This window comes from Pongo pygmaeus, chromosome 8 (genome assembly GCF_028885625.2).
Source record: "Pongo pygmaeus isolate AG05252 chromosome 8, NHGRI_mPonPyg2-v2.0_pri, whole genome shotgun sequence".
Lineage (NCBI taxonomy): Eukaryota > Metazoa > Chordata > Mammalia > Primates > Hominidae > Pongo > Pongo pygmaeus.
In genome coordinates this window covers 103,686,474-103,704,114 of record NC_072381.2, presented here as the reverse complement: position 1 = coordinate 103,704,114, position 17,641 = coordinate 103,686,474, and the positions used below count along the sequence as shown (strand labels likewise).

General features: G+C 50.9%; 1 protein-coding gene across 9 annotated transcripts in view; it reads left to right on the top strand.

Annotated features, from left to right (window-relative positions):
- Positions 1-14,914, top strand: part of PYROXD2 (pyridine nucleotide-disulphide oxidoreductase domain 2) — a 32,088-nt gene extending 17,174 nt beyond the window's left edge. The window contains exons 6-16 of one of the 9 annotated variants that reach the window (XM_054503546.2): positions 1,011-1,164; positions 3,028-3,089; positions 3,187-3,284; positions 5,402-5,543; positions 5,900-6,034; positions 7,273-7,459; positions 7,715-7,871; positions 9,966-10,120; positions 11,159-11,265; positions 13,410-13,530; positions 14,614-14,914. In XM_054503546.2, the coding sequence (XP_054359521.1) occupies positions 1,011-1,164; positions 3,028-3,089; positions 3,187-3,284; positions 5,402-5,543; positions 5,900-6,034; positions 7,273-7,459; positions 7,715-7,871; positions 9,966-10,120; positions 11,159-11,265; positions 13,410-13,530; positions 14,614-14,684 (1,389 nt within the window). In that variant the 3' untranslated portion in view covers positions 14,685-14,914. Of the gene's footprint in view, positions 1-1,010; positions 1,165-3,027; positions 3,090-3,186; positions 3,285-5,401; positions 5,544-5,899; positions 6,035-7,272; positions 7,460-7,714; positions 7,872-9,965; positions 10,121-11,158; positions 11,266-13,284; positions 13,531-13,889; positions 13,986-14,613 lie in introns of those variants that run through there. The other 8 variants (XM_054503541.2, XM_063670133.1, XM_054503542.2 and 5 more) reach the window with 8 other exon arrangements.
- Positions 14,915-17,641: the final 2,727 nt, after the last annotated feature.

Here is a 17,641-nt window from a genome sequence, read left to right as displayed (position 1 = left end):
CTTTTCTTTATGTAAACACTCATTAAAATGCCATGGGTATATCCATGGGTAGAGATGGACCAAAATTCAAAGTTCAGGGCTAAGAAGAGTCAGGTAGGGCCTCCAGTAGCATAGGCTTCTATCACTGCTCCTGTGCCCACCAGGGAAGGGAGGGTGGGTGTCAGAAACCAGGCCTTCGAAAGTGGATTCTGACGTGGGAGCTTGTGGGGTGAGAGGAGGCAGGCTTCTGTGACTGCAGGTGATGAGACGGCATGGGAGACGGCCTACAGACTGGAAAAGAATACAGGCAAAGAGGTCTAACTTCTACCAGTAATATAGGAAAGGACAGAAGGACAGGCCGGCGCAGCGGCTCACGCCTATAATCCCAGCACTTTTGAGAGGCCGAGGCAAGCAGATCACTTGAGGTCAGAAGTTCGTGACCAGCCTGGCCAACATGGTGAAACTCTGTCTCTACTAAAAATACAAAAATTAGCCGGGCATGGTGGCAGGTGCCTATAATCCTAGCTACTCAGGAGGCTGAGGCAGGAGAATCACTTGAACCTGGGAGGCAGAGGTTGCAGTGAGCCGAGATCGCGCCACTGCACTCCAGCCTGGGTCACAGAGCAAGACTCCATATTGAAAAAAAAAAAAAAGAAGAAGAAGAAGAAAGGACAGAAGGAAGAAACTTCTAAGTGGTTTCATGGTCTATCGCATAGACCACACCCTAGGATTCTTGCCAGTTTTCTGTGGGTGACACTTCATGTTAGCCAGCATTAGCTCCTTGTCCCTGTCACCACTCCCAGTGACTCTCCTGTTGCCCAGGGTCTCCTGACCACCACCACCCCACCCCATGCACTCTTCCTGGTGTTGATGTTAACCTAGAGACCTGGAACTGGGGGAGCTCAACAGAGCCAAGCCGGACCACAGCAGGGAATGAGGCTTGAGGAACCGTGGGGGGTGACAGGCCATATGGGGACAGGATGGAGGGCAGGGATGTGGACGGTGGGGCCTTATGCAGAGCTCTGTTCCAGGTCTTTCCCAGATATGAGGAGTTCATGCATCGCTTGGCATTAGCCATTGACCCTTTGCTGGATGCGGCTCCCGTGGACATGGCAGCCTTCCAGCGTGGCTCCCTGCTGCAAAGGATGAGGTCGTTCTCCACCCTCAAGCCCCTGCTGAAGGCAGGTAAGTCCAAGTGCAGGCACCGGGGCATGATGAGTGACCTTCAAGGAGGTGAGCCCATTGTCTCGATGCCTAGACACAAGCCTGAACCTCCACAGCAGCCTGCCAGCTGGGATCAGTTAACATACTGTGATCAATTAGGGGCAGCCTGGAGCACTTTGTTGAGAGCATCTTAGGCTGATGTGCCTTTAAAATAGAGCCTGAGACCAAGGCTTATGCATGGGTAGTTCATTTGGAAGGGTGACCCCAAGGCACAAAAATAGGAGAAAGTTGGGGTGAAAGTGGACAGAGAAAGAGTCAATACTAGAGTGTGTGATCGCACTAGCCCACACTGTGGGTGACAAGATGCTGGACCTGTGTGGGCCCTCTGGGAAGCCTTATGAAATGCATTTGAGAAACCTTCCCAGGAGATGGAAAGGGAAACATTTATCCATTGGGTTGTATCTCCCATTGGTCAAGGGTTGCCTCACAGGGCATTGACTCCCACACTTCTGGGCTATGCATCTGTGGGTGCCAAGTAGGTTCCCATGAGTGCCCTGCTCTGGTGCCAGAGAATCCCTAGGGAAGAAGTAGAGAGGCTCACTTTTCAGGACTGAAGTGAGATGCTGTGGAGTTGCCTATGTGAAGCTGATCAAAGCCTGCATGGAGCTCAGCATCATGGCCATGGCTAGAATAAGATATAGGGGCTAAGAGATTTGAAGAGCTGCCCCCATACAGGAAGAATGCTAGATTTGGGCTCAGCAAGGAGAAGTTCTGTGATCAATTAGTAATGTCTGCCGTGAGTATGAGAATGGAAGGCTCATCAAATGTGCTATTATTTTCTACCCTCCTTGAGGGTATACAGACCAGTTTATATCCTAGAAAAAAAAATCATTTGTTTCCCACGTGTCTTCGTGGTTCAGCTGATCTGGTCTGGCCTCAGGCATGTGTTTGTGTCTGCAACAGCTCAGTGGAGGCAGCTCTGCTCCAGGTACCTCTCGTCTTCCTTGTAGAAGCACATGCTGATCTGGGCGTGGACTTTTCACATCAGTGGCACAAGCACAGAGGGCATGCCCCAATGTACAGGCCTGTTTCAGATCTGGGTTTGTGTCACATCTGCAACCATTCCACTGGCTGGCCAAATCACATGGATGAGCCCAGAGCCAAGGAGCCAGGCAGGTTAACCAAGCTGTGGTGGGTTGGGAGGCACTGCAGATTTATACATTGCAAAGAGTATGGAGCCAGTGGAATCTATTACAAATGCAAAAAGTAGACACTGCCTCTCAGATAACCAGTCCAAGGAGCTCTGTGTGAAAAACAGGCAAAAAACATTTATTGAGCAACTACTATGTGCCAAACACTAAGCTAGGCCCAGGGGCTGTAAGGCTAGAGACCATGATTTCTACCCTGAAGGCCTTAAAGCCTAGTTTCTTTCTGAAACGGTCTGAATCAGGGTCATAGGAATGGATCAGCCATGCCAGCAACCTCCCAGGATATGGGCCTTCCAGAGTTCAAAATAAGGGAATAAGGTACAAGCTTAAAATTTTCCAAAAATAATGCTAACTGCTTAAATGTATTAAGTACCTATGAACTTGCAAATGCTTTACCTAGCTCGTTTAATCTTCACCGTAGCCCTTGGGGTGTAAAATAGGATTCCCATTTTACAGGTAAAGAAGCAGATTCAGAGATGTTAAAAATGTGTCCCAGGCGCTGCAGCTGGTGAGAGGTGTGGCCAGGACTCAAGCTGGATCTGTCCCTGCATTGGCTGTGCTATACCACCTCCTGGCAGGAAGTCTTGGCCTCCTCCATTCTTTTATCCCCCAGGCCAGGTCGGAGGGTTTCCCTGTCACCTGTTTCAACTTCTGTTTTGTGGATCTTCTCTTGTAGGCCGCATCCTAGGAGCCCAGCTTCCCCGATATTACGAGGTCCTCACAGCTCCCATTACCAAGGTGAGTGGTTCCCCAGCCTCAGGCCCGACCAGGCAGTGAGGGGGCCCTCCTCCCATCAAAGCCCCTAAGCCCTTCTCTCTGCTGTTGTGCTGTCCAGGTGCTGGATCAGTGGTTTGAGTCTGAGCCTCTAAAAGCCACTCTAGCCACAGATGCTGTGATTGGAGCCATGACAAGTCCCCACACTCCGGGGAGTGGGTGAGTGAGGGAGGTGAGGTGGTACACAGGAGTGGGGCATGTTCCCCAACAAGAATGAGGACAACAGTGGCAGTGGCAGCAACAACAGCTGCCACTTAACAGAGCTCACCCAATGAGCCAGGAACCGAGCCAGGCACATCATACACGATCCACTTAACCCTCAGAGCAACATCTGAGAACTGCGGTTCAGAGAAGGGAGTGTTGTGCCCAAAGCCACTCAGCTGGTAAGTGGCAAGGCTGATTTCCAGCTCGAGGTGTCTGACTCCCCAAAATCTTCCTTCTTAGTGACTGTGCCCTACTGCTTCACTAAGAAAAGTCTCTTTCCCACCTCCTGCTTGATAGCTCAACATTAATATTTTCTTTTCTCTCCTCTTCCCTTCCCTCTTCCACCTCTCCACTCCCGCAAACGCCCTTTCTCCCTTCTCTCCCACCGTTCCTTCCCCTGGGCTCTGGTACACACTCACACAGACACCTCAGGATGGACAGGAAGCTGTCTCTTTCTTTGTGAGTGAGGGTTTTTGCTGACAGCCCAATCCGAGAGGTGGCAGTCAGACACAGCAAAGCCTGCAGTGTGGTCTGACTTAATGAGCCCCTCCAGGAGCAGGAATGGAGGGGTGTGTGTGTGTGTGTGTGTGTGTGTGTGTGTGTGGTGTGTTGGGATGGAGAATGCCGCCAAGAGTTGGGCCGTTTCCAGTGCACCAGAAGATATAGCTAGAAGCTAGAAGCTAGAAGCTGTCAACGTGGCTTTTCTCTCAAGGGATGAGCACACCCTCGGAAGTGGTTTTTCAACACATATTAAGCTGGCCCCAAATTCCCCTAGGGCCATGGAGATGGGGGCTTGGCAGCAGTTGCCACATATTGGCCAAACTGTGATCTACCAGCCAATCTGGATCTTCCAGCTGGGGCCTCCTCCCCTTTTCTCTTCGGATCTCTGGGAGGCTTAACCAGTGCTCCATTTGTGAAATGTGCCTTTAAATAATCTGTTCCTTCATTAATTCTTCCAACAAATATGGATGAGCGCTTGCCTGTGCTAGGTGCTGGGGATACAGTAGTGAGCGGAGCAGACGTCCTGATGGGCGAGAGACACAGAGTGAGTGATGATGATGAAGTGGCGTGAGTGTGATGCTAGGAGGAGCAGCCGGGACACAGCCTGGTCAGGGTCAGAGAGCCTCCACGTGGAAGAGGTGTTTGATCTGAGACCTAAAGGACAAAGAGGAGTTAATGAAACATAAGATGAGGGAGGAAGGGGCTTCAGGCCGACAGAACAGCAGGGGAAATGCTGGGATTGAGAGAACATGTGATCCACCCAGGGAATCGAGAGGTTCTGTTAGGAGGATGGGGTATGGAGAGGGGGACAGGATGAGGGATGAGGCTGGAGCGCCTGCTAGGAGACTAGCCATTACCCTAAGAGTAGCACCAAGCCGGGGAGGCTTGGAATTGGTGATAAGTGAGTGGCAGGAGCAGAGCTGGGCTTTAAGATAGGGCTCCAGGATATATGTGGACAAGACCTGCAGGAGGGAAAGAGTGGGAGAGGGGGTCCAATGAGGGGCACTACTGCAGCAGCATAAGGAAGAGAAGAGAGGCTGAGAGGTGGGGTGACCTTGAAAGCCCTTTGGAGGCTGAGTTGGTGTTGCTTTGTGGATGTAGATGGGGAAGGATGGTAGAGGTCAAGGCTGACACCTGGGTTTCTGTTGGAAACAGAACCTTCCATTGAAAGGTGCCATTCACTGGGATGGGAAAGGTTGAAGGGGAAGCAGCTGGAGAATGGGGAAAAGGTGGTGGGTTTAAGATGCTGCCAAGAAAGGGTCCAAATGGAGATATCTGTGGGTAGCTGGACACAGGAGCTGGAGCTCAGGAGAGTGCTGGAGCTGCAGGTTTGGGCATCGTTGCCTTCTTTTTGGTAATAAAGCTATGCACATAGACACACTTGCTGGGGAGAGGGTATAAAGAAGGCAAAGGGCTCTTACAAGAACTTGAGCTCATTAAAGCCTACTGGGAAAGGGCTGGATGGTGGCAGGGAGGGGCTGAAGATCAAGATGGAAAGGAACAGTTGCACCTAGAACTCTGGGGAGATGAGATCCCACCTCCAGGATCTGAGTCAGATGGTCTGTCCGCAGGTATGTGCTGCTGCATCATGTGATGGGAGGCCTGGAGGGGATGCAGGGGGCCTGGGGCTACGTCCAGGGGGGCATGGGTGCCCTCTCTGATGCCATCGCAAGCTCAGCCACCACACATGGAGCAAGCATCTTCACTGAAAAGGTGAACGGCCCCTCTACCCCACCCCAATTATTGGCAAGGATCCCAGGACAGAACAAAGTCTCAGATTTGGAAAGTTGCTTGTTTTACCGATGAACAGAGGGGCAGTGGGGGGGTGGGTTGCAGAATCAAGAGACTAAGGTCATGCAGTCTGTTAGTGGCTAACCACCCCCTTGGAATTCCCTGGTCACTGAACTGAGGCTGAGTGTTTCATGGAGAAGCTGCAGAACTTGGTGGGATGGGTTTGGGATGAAGAAGCTGTGAATGCCTAGGAGCAGCACAGACCATGGAAATCCCACAAGATCTAACCTGGATTTCCCTTCCTGGGGTTTCTGGGGCCTTGTTTTGGTGGGCTCTAGACAGTGGCGAAGGTGCAGGTGAACAGTGAAGGCTGTGTTCAAGGAGTTGTGCTGGAAGATGGCACAGAGGTGAGAAGCAAAGTGGTGCTGTCCAACACATCACCGCAGATCACCTTCCTGAAGCTGACGCCACAGGTGAGGCTGTGGGCAGGAGGGTGGAGCTTAGATGTTTGCCAAAACAGGGGTTGGAAACTGTGGGGATTGAGGGAGCCAGGATTGCTTCAGGGTGTGAGATGCAAAAGCCAAGTCTCTGCATTTGGGAAACAGGCGGGTAAGGGCAGGTAGCAAATGGGGAAGAAGCCTCACAGGTGAGGAGAAGGGGCCAGAGAGGTGAAGTGGCCAAGATTCTGGCCATTGGCAGAGCCAGAGCTAGAACCCAGGTCTGACTTTCAATCTAGAGTTATTTCCACAACCTTCCTACTTTCCTGATTTCTCCCCTCTCACCAGCTCTAATTCCATTGTCTGTGTCAACGATCTGTTGTATTATCCATGATTATTAATTAATCAGTTAACAAAGAGCCACACAACTTCTGGGCATACAACAAGAAATACTGGCACCCAGAACTGGAGACTTCAGTTGATCTTGGTGGATTTTAGCTGCTCAAGGCTTGCTCATGTATCTGCAGTCGGCTGTGGGTCAGCTTGCCAATTCTGCTGATCTTGGCGGGACTCCTTCATGTACCTGGGAGCTGGCTGGTGGTGGCTGGTCCAGGACCGTTTCTGCTGGGATGACCGGGTGGGGGACTCGGCTCTGCTCCATGTGTCTGTCCTTCTCCAGCACAGTAGTCCAGGCATGTTCTCAGGGTCTGGCAAAGGGCAAAAGCAGGCAAGCTCAAGCATGCATGCAAGCATCACATGGTTTGAGCTCTTTGCATCCTGTTTCCTAGCATTGGCCAAACCAAGTCTCATGGCCAAGCCTAGAGTCAGAGTGTGAGGGCACTGCAAGGTTACACAGACGTGGGTGTGCAAACACGGAGGGGTGAGCTTTGGGGGCAGTTTTTGCAATTGACCTTCCCTGTGCCCAAAAGATATGATAACATGTATACACGCATGAAGCTCCCAGCCATTCTTGGGGGCAATTCTTAGGGGCAAAGCACTACTTTTTCTGAGTGATTCCATTACCAAAATTCAACAAACATCAGTAAGAAGAAACTTGTTAAGGCAATTCTGAGATCATTGAGGCTTCCAAGAGCTTACAGACCAGTAGTGAAAAGAGGCCTGCAAACCACTGACCCCTTTGCAAGCAGGGAGAGGTGTGGACTATTTCACAGTCAGAACTGCTGGCCAAGTGCGGAGGAAGAAGTGGTTAGAGCTGAGTGGGAGGGGATCTAGGAAGGCTTCACAGAGGAGGTGGTTTTGGCTGAGATTTGAAGGATGAAGAGGATTTCTGGAGAGAGCGACTGAGCGATCTTCCTGAGCAAAGAAAGAAGGCAGCTTCCTTGGGGCCTTGGACATCTGAGGCCTTTCATGGAGCCTTCTCCTTCCAGGAGTGGCTTCCTGAGGAGTTCCTGGAGAGAATCTCTCAGCTGGACACCCGGTCGCCTGTCACCAAGATCAATGGTAAGAGGCACACCACATTGCAGCACTGTCTCCTTTGACCCATCTGAGTGAGAAGCCTCCAGGCTGGGGGCAGCTGAACTCAGTCATCATCTCCATTCCCTGACCTCCAGCCCGTGTCCCCCTGCAGCCTAGTCAGAAGGTGAAACACTTGCTCATACTTTCCTACTCCCGTCCGCCACTGAGGGTAGCAGGGTGCTGGCTGTAGAGGGAGGACCTTGGGGGGCTAAGACCTGACCCTCCTCTTTGGTCCCTCAGTGGCCGTAGACAGGCTGCCCAGCTTCCTGGCGGCCCCCAATGCTCCCAGGGGCCAGCCGCTGCCGCATCACCAGTGCTCCATCCACCTGAACTGTGAAGACACCCTCCTCCTTCATCAGGCCTTTGAAGATGCCATGGACGGCCTGCCTTCCCACAGGTAGGGGCCCTGGACTTTGTGTCCCCTGATGTTCTTCCACATGGGCCTGGGAGGCAGGGCTGTCCATGCCACGCACAGCAGGGATCAGGCCTGGCGTTCAACCTTCACAGTGACTTAGGATCTGCCAAAATCCATACTTAACTTCTAAGGACAGGAAGTGCATCCCAGGTAAAAAATCTGAGGATGAGGGCAGGTAAGCAGTGAAGAGCGTCTCAGGTTAGCGGAAGGGGCAGAGGGGCAGAGCGCTGCCCGGGAAAGTGTTTGGGCTGGGGAAGAAGAGGAGAAAATGTGTTCTGGGAGAGCAAAGGAAGTTCTCTCATTCAAAGCCCGTCAGAGAGCACGCACTCACCGAGTCCCCTACTCCGTAGCCTTTCTTTTTCTGATAATCTGCCTTCTTGCAAAACTTCTAAAAGCATTTCCTACCTCCCACTGCAGCTGTATTTCCATTCCTCCAGAACAGGCAGGGGCGCTATAGGAGCAAGCGCCTTTCCATCCTGTCCACCGTCCAGCACACACTGTTGAAAACCTACTCAGTGCTGGGCTCTGTACTAGGTACGGGCTGGGAGAATTAGCGGGGCAGGGGCATGAAACTGACACAAAGCTTATGATACGACAGGTACACAAATATTTATAGCATGTGGTAAAGAAGATGTGTGCCTGGAGAGAAGGGTATAGGGCAAAGTTCATTCATCCATTTATAAATATTCTGGAGTCTCTATCCTGTGCCAGGCTTGGTTCAGTGACTGGGCACAGATCAGCAAGCAAAGCCAAGAAAGTCTCAGGTCGTTGACTCTCTATCCATGAGAGGAAGACAATCAACAAGTAAGCATTGATGATGAGCACTGCGGAGAAAAATAGGCAGGGAAGGGGAGGAAAGGCTTCTCTAATAACGTGGCACTTGAGCAGACACCGGAAGGAAGTGAGAATACAGATCTTATGGGTATCGGGGGAAAAAACATCCAGACAGAGGGAAAGTCAGGTGCAAAGGCCCTGGGGCAGGAGTGTGCTGCTGTGTAGGAGGCACAGAGACGAGGGCAGAGTGGCTGAAGAAAGAGCACCTGGGAATGAAGGGTCTCAGATGGTGCTGGATCTTGTCAACTGCCCTGGCTCTTACTCTAGGAAAGTTTGTACAGAGCCTGCCTTATACTTTAAAAAGACCAACCTGGACACTGTATGCAGAAAAAGTTAAGGCATCTGTTGCAATGGGTTACTGTTGCAGAATCCAAGGGAGAGAGGACAGTGGCTTGGACAAGGGTGGGGGCAGGGGGAGTGATGAGAAGTGATGGAAGACTGGGTGTATTTTGAAGGTGAAGCCAACAGGACTTGCTGTTGGACAGGGAGTGGGATGTGGGTCAAAAAAAGGAGCGACTGTGAAATGATGCCTCCATTTACTGAAAAGAGGAAGAGGCGGTGGGGGTGGAGCAGATTTTAGAGGCTAATCAGGCATTGGGGTTTGAACAGGGGACATTTGAGATCCCTGGTGGACATCCGAGTTCAGTGAGAACATTGCAGCTGAGGGACGCAGGGAGAGGGGCATTTCCCGTGGCCTTGAAGGAGACTCATATTTGGAGATCAGAGGGAGAACATGCTCCAGGTAGAAAAGGTGTGGCAGGCAAAGGTGGTGGGGTGGGAAGCAGGTCACAGCTCTGCTGGGGCTCGAGGCAGCCCTAGCAGCTCTGTCTTCCATTGGTCTACTCTGGAAAAGGCAGTCAGGCCACTAAAGCCTGGCTGAAATCTGGCTGCTTGGGCGCCTGCTGTCTTAGGCCTGGCCCCTTTCCACACTCCACTGTCTGTGTGGACCTTGGAGACATTTGCATTTGGGAGCTGTGGTTAGAGCACAGAGTGTGATGAAGGCAGGCAAGGACAGGCCATGCATTCGGGGGTCTGGGGCCAGGTGAGCTCCTCACAGGTGCTCTGGACCACGCTAGCAGCCGCTAAGCCCGTGCAGGTGGACAACCACTGTGGCTGTACAGCGACAATCGCCCAGGATTGGTGTCATCTCAGGGCCTCCACTGTGTCCCAAGTCATCTCAGATGCCCTACCCTCCGCACTGCTGCTCTTTAGACCTGCCGTCTCTGCTCCCTGCCCGCACAGGCCTATAATTGAGCTCTGCATCCCTTCCTCGCTGGACCCCACCCTGGCTCCCTCCGGCTGCTACGTAGTCTCCCTCTTCACTCAGTACACGCCCTACACGCTGGCTGGAGGCAAGGCCTGGGACGAGCAGGAGAGAGACGCTTATGCAGACAGAGGTAAAGAGAGCTGCACGTTCTGCCTCCAGAGCCACAGCCGGGCATGCGACCCGACTGGGCCTGCTCCTCCTCACTGCCCCATTCGGGATTGACAACTGCAGGTGCTGTCCCAAAGGGAGGAAATAGTCGAGGGAAACTCAAGTCAACATAGTTGACTGCTGGGGTCAGGAACTGGGCTAGGAAAGCCAAGAAGACACAGTTCCTACCCTCCAGTTTCTCACAGTCTAGCGAGGGATGGAGGAGACTAATGAAGAAACCTGTCATTACAGCACAGCTGACTGCATGAACCAAAGGAGAAGCATAAGCCAGAGAGCCAAGGAAGGCTTTCAAAGGAAGGGACGGTCAAGCTGGGTTTCCAAGGATGACTAGGAGCTGGCCAGGCAGCAAAGGGCATTCCAAACAAGAGAAACAGCTTGAGCAGGCCGGGCGTGGGGGCTCATGCCTGTAATTCCAGCACTTCGGGAGGCCGAGGCAGGCGGATCACCTGAGGTCAGGAGTTCAAGACCAGCCTGACCAACATGGTGAAACCCTGTCACTACTAAAAACATAAAAAAATTAGCAGGGTGTGGTGGCACATGCCTGTAATCTTACCTGCTCACGAGTCTGAGGCAGGAGAATCGTTTGAACCTGGAGGCGGAGGTTGCAGTGAGCTGAATTTGCGCCACTGCACTCCAGCCTGGGTGACAGAGCGAGACTCCGTCTCAAAAAAAAAACAAAAACCCAGCTTGAGAAAAGTGAAGAGGTGAAAAAAGCTGCATATGCAAAAGGAGATAAGCAGCTTTGTGTTTAAGGTTGGGGTAGGGAAGTGGGGAAAATTGGGGACTGGACTGGCCTATCCATGCACCTTTGGGATGAATTAATCATTTGCTTGTGGACTGATTTTTGTTTTTCACCTATTGAGGTATAATTTGCATATGATAAAATAAGCCCATTTCTGTGTGTAATTTAATGACTGTTAGTAAATTTGCCGAGTTGTACACCCGTAGTGCTTCCTCTTCTTCCTAACACCATCTCATTTCTCTGTTTTTGGCACCCCAGTGTTCGATTGCATCGAGGTCTATGCCCCTGGCTTCAAGGACTCTGTGGTTGGCAGAGACATCCTCACACCACCAGATTTGGAAAGAATCTTCGGGCTTCCTGGGGGGGTGCGTATAAGCCTAGGGGTTCTCTCACCATAGCCTTCCCTCTGCACCCTCACTTCCTGGCTGTGGCCTCTCTGCTTTATCTTGTCCCTCCATTCTCAGCTTTCATCAGGAAGGGAGGACAGTGGCAGGGACCCCGGCTGAGAGAGGGCAGAGAAGCGGTCAAATCGAGGGAATGGGGGATCCCTAGTGGGGGCTCAGAAACACAGGCAGGACAGCCCCCACTGAGAACGTCACCAGGATTGTGGCCCTCTGCCTTGACAACCATGCTGGCTCTGCCATCTGACTTTCTTCAGCGAGAGCACCCCCTTCTCAAGGCAGCAGCACATCCTCAGACTTGTCAATTTATCAAAAACTGGAGATTGGAGACAGGGAGACCAGATAGGAGGCCAGGCTCAATCGCCTCATTGCAGCTAGTGAGCACTTGAAAGATCAGAGACCAGCCTAGGCAACGTAGTGAGACCCCATCTCTACAAAAATAAAAAACCTAAAAAATCGCCAGGTGTGGTGGTGCGTACCTGTGGTCCCAGCTACCCAGGAAGCTGAAACAGGATGATCGCTTGAGCCCAGGAGTTCGAGACTGCAGTGATCTGTGATGCGTCATTACGCTTCAGCCTGGGCAACAGAATGAGACCCTATCTCTAAAAAGAAAATTAAAAAAAAAAAAAAGCTAAAGAAAAATCTGAGGCCAAAGTAAGATGTGCTGCAAGTGTAGAATGCACATAGTATAGAAAAAAATTTAAAATATCTCATCAATAAGTTATATATTGATTACATGTTGAAATTATAATATTTTGGATATATTGAGCTAAATAAAATATATTATTGACATTAGTTTCATCAGCTTGCCCTTCCTTTCATCCTTCCTTCCTTCCTTCCTTCCTCCCTTCCTTGTTTCCTCCCTGCCTCCCTCCCTCCCTCTCTTCCTTCTAGAGATAGGGTCTTGTTCTATCACCCAAGCTGGAGTGCAGTAGTGCAATCATGGCTCACTGCAGCCTTGACCTCGGGCTGAAGCCATCCGTCCTCCCACCTCAGCCTCCTGAGTAGCTGGGCCCACAGGCATGCACCACCACACCAGGCTAATTTTTTTTTTTTTTTTCCATAAAGATGAGTCTCCCTGTGTTGTCTAGGCTGGTGTCAAACTCTGGGGCTCAAGTGATCCTCCCACCTTGGCCTCCCGAAGTGCTGGGATTGCAGGCATGGGCCACCACAACCAGCTCTGCTTTTGCTTTTTAAATGTAGCTACTAATAAATCAAAAACTACATATGTAGCTCCCATTACATGTTCACTGAACAGCACTGGTCCAGGTATAGAGGAAAGAAGGCCAGGCAGTGGGAAGGAAGGGAATGGCTGGGTACAGCAGGCATGGGGCAGGCAGACTTGAGAAGCCTTGGTAACAGTGTGCACGTGGGGGTCAGGGTGGAGGTGATGTGAAGGGCAGGCGCAGAGGCCAGGGGGAGGAAGGTGGTGTCATTCACTTACACAGGAGGATGGGGAGGAGCAGACTCGAGGGAAGAGGATGGCCTCCGTTTGGGGCAAGGTGAGGAGGGCAGCGGGGGGACACTCCTGTGGTGACACCCAGCAGACGTCAGGCTTCTTGTCCAGACCTGCCCCCTGAGTCTGACCTTCGCTTGTCCCATGCTGCCTCCCTTCTCAGCCTGGGGCTGGTCTCACCCAAGCCAGGGGGGCAGAACCGTGCTCAGGCTCCATTGCCCCTTGTCTGCCATTCGCAGTGATCCTGCTGGAGCTTGGACGCCAGGGTCCGGGCCCAGGTGGATGCCTTGGCCAGAAAAGGGGGTTCTCGCAGAGACGCATGCCAGCCGCCACAATAAGTCAGACAATTCTGTTTTTCTAACAGAGTGAGAGGGATGCAGAGTAGATAGCAAAACCCTCTTTTCTTTCCCGTTCAGTTCGTGTTCCCCACCCTGCTTTCTTCCTTAAAAAGCCTCTGGAAAACTTCACTCCCAGCCCCAGGGCGTGTGCCCATTCCATCTCATCTCCTTTCCTTTCTGCATTTTAAGAACCCAAGAAAATATCCCGGAAGGAGAAGAACGTTTGCTGGAGAACAGGGGAGGGGAAGAAACCCCGCCAGGGCAGGAAAGGCTGTAATGCTCCTGTGCTAATGACTGTGGCCCTGCCCTTGCAGAACATATTCCACTGCGCCATGTCCCTGGACCAGCTCTACTTCGCCCGCCCCGTGCCCCTGCATTCTGGCTACCGCTGCCCTCTCCAGGGCCTGTATCTCTGTGGAAGTGGGGCTCATCCTGGTGAGTGACCTGGAGTCCCACTACCCTGTGGGGACTGGGAGGGCTCACTGGAGGCCAGAGACTTGGAGAAGGAGGAAGTTAAGCAATGAAGGTGGCAGAGAGGAAGGGGAGCAGGGAACTCCCAACATAAGAAGCTGCCCTGTGTTCAGAATTCTCCATGCACAGGTGAGCACCCAGCCGCTGCCTCCACCAGGCTGACCACAGCCCACAGTTGAGCTCACACCTCCCCTTCAGGAGGCCTGGGGATGCATCCTGGTGGAGGCATCTCACCACATTCCAATGCGGGGTTGTGAGAGACCCATGTCCCTAAATTCCCCATCCATATATATATTTAGACAGGGTTTCACGCTATCGCCTAGGCTGGAGGTGCAGTGGTATGATCACAGCTCACTGAAGCCTCAACCTCCTGGGCTCAAGTGATCCTCCTGCCTCGGCCTCTGGAGTAGCTGGGACTACAGGTGTGTGCCACCATGCCCGGCTAATTTTTTATTCTTTTGTAAAGATGGGTTTTGTTAGGTTGCCCGGGCTGGTCTCGAACTCCCGAGCTGAAGTGACCCTCCCAACTCAGCTTCCCAAAATGCTGGGATTAGAGGCCTCCATCCATATTTTAGACCAGGAAGGATGGATAAAGTTAACTTCTTCAACTTTACAATTCTTTCTTGTGCACATTTCAAGCCTAACGGAGCTGGCTGAGGCTGTCGTTTGCTATGCACACTTTCTCTCAGCTGTGTGGACTTGGTCCCCTGGAAAGAGTCTGGGCTTACACATCGTCCCCTCCCCCCAGCCACTTATTCTGAAATTTTAACTTCGCTTACTAAGCGTCTGCCCATCCAGCATGTCCACCCTCAGCCGTTGAGACAGTGGGCTGTGGACCTGGCCCCTCCCCAGACCTTTGGTGCAGGAAGCCTGGAGGGAGCCAGAATCTATTGAATGGCTGTCTTAGGTGATTCCAGTGCCCACGCTCCCGCACCCCTCTAACCAGCCCCACTCTGCTTTGTTGCTGGATCTCTGTAAGCCCTGTCCCCACCCCCACCCTGGCGGGTTTTTGAGGGGAGCTTTGGTTCATAGGAGATTCCCTTCCAGGAGGAGGTGTGATGGGAGCTGCTGGGCGAAATGCAGCACATGTGGCCTTTAGGGACCTCAAGAGCATGTGACTCTGAACCAGCTCTGACCCAGGAAGAAGACTCCACCCCTGAATTCCAAGTGCTCCATTGGATCAGCTTCCCAGGAAGTTCAGCTTCGGGTTAGTACAGAAGGCCACCACAATGCTCAAGAAATTATTTTAGAAAAAACGTATGAGTTACATTTAGTCCAAGTTACCTTATGCCCATGCCTCCATACATGGACTGGTTCTGTTTTATTAAAACTAATATTTCATACAGATTATTTTGCTTGTATTTTTTCTCTGTGTTAGTTGGTGGGATAGACTTCTCTGGGGGTACTCACAGTTCTTACACCAGCTAAGAAGCAGTCCATTTAAAGGCCAGGCATGGTGACTCATGCCTGTAATCCCAGCACTTTGGGAAGTTGAGGCAGGCAAATCACTTTGAGGTCAGGAATTCAAGACCAGCCTGGCCAACATGGTGAAACCTCATCTCTACTAAAAATACAAAAATTAGACAGGCGTGGTGGCGGGCACCTGTAATCCCAGCTGCTTGGGAGGCTAAGGCAAGAGAATCACTTGAACCCAGGAGGTAGAGGTTGCAGTGAGCCGAGATTGTGCCACTGCACTCCAGCCTGGGTGACAGAGACTCCATCTCAAAACAAAACAAAACAAAAAACAGTCCATCTAACCAGTGGAAGAGTCTGATCCAAGCATCCCCCTGTCCTTGCCTGGGACCCCCACTACCAACAATTGGAGGACTGCCCAGGTGAGGCCCAGTCAACTGCTGTCACATTCCTGGCAAGCTATAAGAATGGACCCAATTTCCCCATGATCCACAGAGTCACCCTCAGGGGCCATGGTCCTGAACAATGCTGGGCATCTCAAGCCACAGAATCCTCCAGTCAAGCAAAAAGCAGCCAAGGGTGACTGCAAAGTGGATTCCACTGAGGCCGTCTGGGAGCCCAGTCTTCCTGATTCCAGAGCATTCAGCCTTCTGCCTCCCATGAGCTAAGTCTGTTGCATCACCAACACCTTTCAATATAAACCTTTATAATTCTAAAGAGAGTTGAATTGTCACTCTTGTCCAGGAAAATCCATCCAGAGTTCCCGTGTTAATGCAGCCCTCCCAGCCAGCTTCTCCAGTTCCGGCAGTCAAGGCCACAGTCCAAGCCATCCCATCTGCAGATGAGGCAGGATCTTCCCTGGGAAAGCTTCCCTTCCTCCATTTCCTGGGCAAATTTATACAGGTTCAAATAGATCTACCTCATTACTTAATGTTGGTAAACTCAGATTTCTCAGCTGTAAAAGAGTTGTTTTAAAGCTCACATCAAACAATAGATCATGTTTCCATCCAGTATCTGGCACATGATAAGCATTCAGTACATGGTGGAGCGGCTGCTGCGGCTTTTATTGATGAAGATATTTTTGTCATTTTTGTATTCTGCAGAAGGTGATCTTTTCTGTATACTTTTTAACCTGGCACCCCGAATTGAAACTAGCCCCCTAGAAGCATTGTGACCAGGACAGTGCAGAACAATGTTTGGGTCCCCAGGCTTTTTCCAAAGTAGCCAAGCCCCCTCCCTCATTCAGCATCAGGACCATCAACTTCTTGATCTTGTTGAAAATTTGTTTTTGGTCAATATTGCTGGTTTTCTGGAAGGAAAGAAGGAAGGCAGGGAGAGAGGGAAGAAGAATGAGAGAAAAAAAGGGAGGGAGGGAGGAAGAAAGAGGGAAAAAGAGAAGAAGGAACAAAGAAAGTGAGGGAAGGAAGGAGAAAGGAAGGGAGGGAGGGAGGGAGAAATGAACACAGAAAATCTTCAAAGGCCTGGGGCAGCTCACATCAGACTTGGTCTTTAAAAATAATAATGATTTTTGGCTGGGCGCAGTGGCTCACGTCTGTAATCCCAGCACTTTGGGAGGCTGAGGTGGGCGGATCACGAGGTCAGGGGATCGAGACCATCCTGGCTCACACGGTGAAACCCTGTCTCTACTAAAAAAAAAAAAAAAATTAGCCGGGTATGGTAGCACACGCCTGTAATCTCAGCTGCTCTGGAGGCTGAGGCAGGAGAATTGCTTGAACCCAGGAGGTGGAGGTTGCAGTAAGCCGAGATAGTGCCACTGCACTCCAGCCTGGGCAACAAAAAGAGACTCTGTCTCAAAAAAACAAAAAACAAGAAACAAACAAAAAAAAACTTTATTTATTTTGGTAAACAAAGGTTACAAATGCCTAATGTAGGAAATTTTTAAAATATAATAAGAAAGAAACATAAAATGCACACATAATTTTTCCTGCAGAGATAATTGCAGTTCCCATTTTACAATATTTCCAGGTAGTCTTTCAGGTCATTGGTATTCCGTGTTCTGTATGTGGGCTTTACATCTTTCCTTCATTTCATGAAGCAGTTTTCATGTCATAAGCAGTTTTCAGTGCCATAAAAATTCTTTGAAAACATTATTTTTAATAGCTGCCTAATATTCTCTTGTAAGGATGTGTCATAATTTATTATGCGACATTGGGTTCAGCTTTGGCCTTGATTGCTAATTAGTATAAGCCAAAGGCCCAAAAGCTGCTTTTATCGTCACTGTTCCTGTTTTAATGGTTCCCTATCATTTCTGGGATCACAAGGGTGCGGCTGTTCTCCAGGCAAATGTTCCCTGTAAAGGAGGAGGAATTTGGAGGAGGCCAGGGAGAGAGGGTAAAAAGCATCTTTAGCACCAAGAGGAAGAATTTCCCACTGTTTGGTGACTTCTCATCCTGTGTCTCATGTCTCTGAAAGATGACATTTATTCCAGACCAAGAGACAAGATAAGTCCTCAGCACTACAGGGTGCCTTGGTTCCTCCAAGCCCCCAGCACATGCCGACTCCGCCGAGCAAGGCGGGCTGGTCTTACCTAAAGTGCTGACTCTGCAAATCAGCCATGAACTGGACAAATGTGTCCCTTGCTGGCCCTAATATGTAAAACTTTTAGAGGGATAAATAAGCCAGGGCCTCATTGTTACCTGAT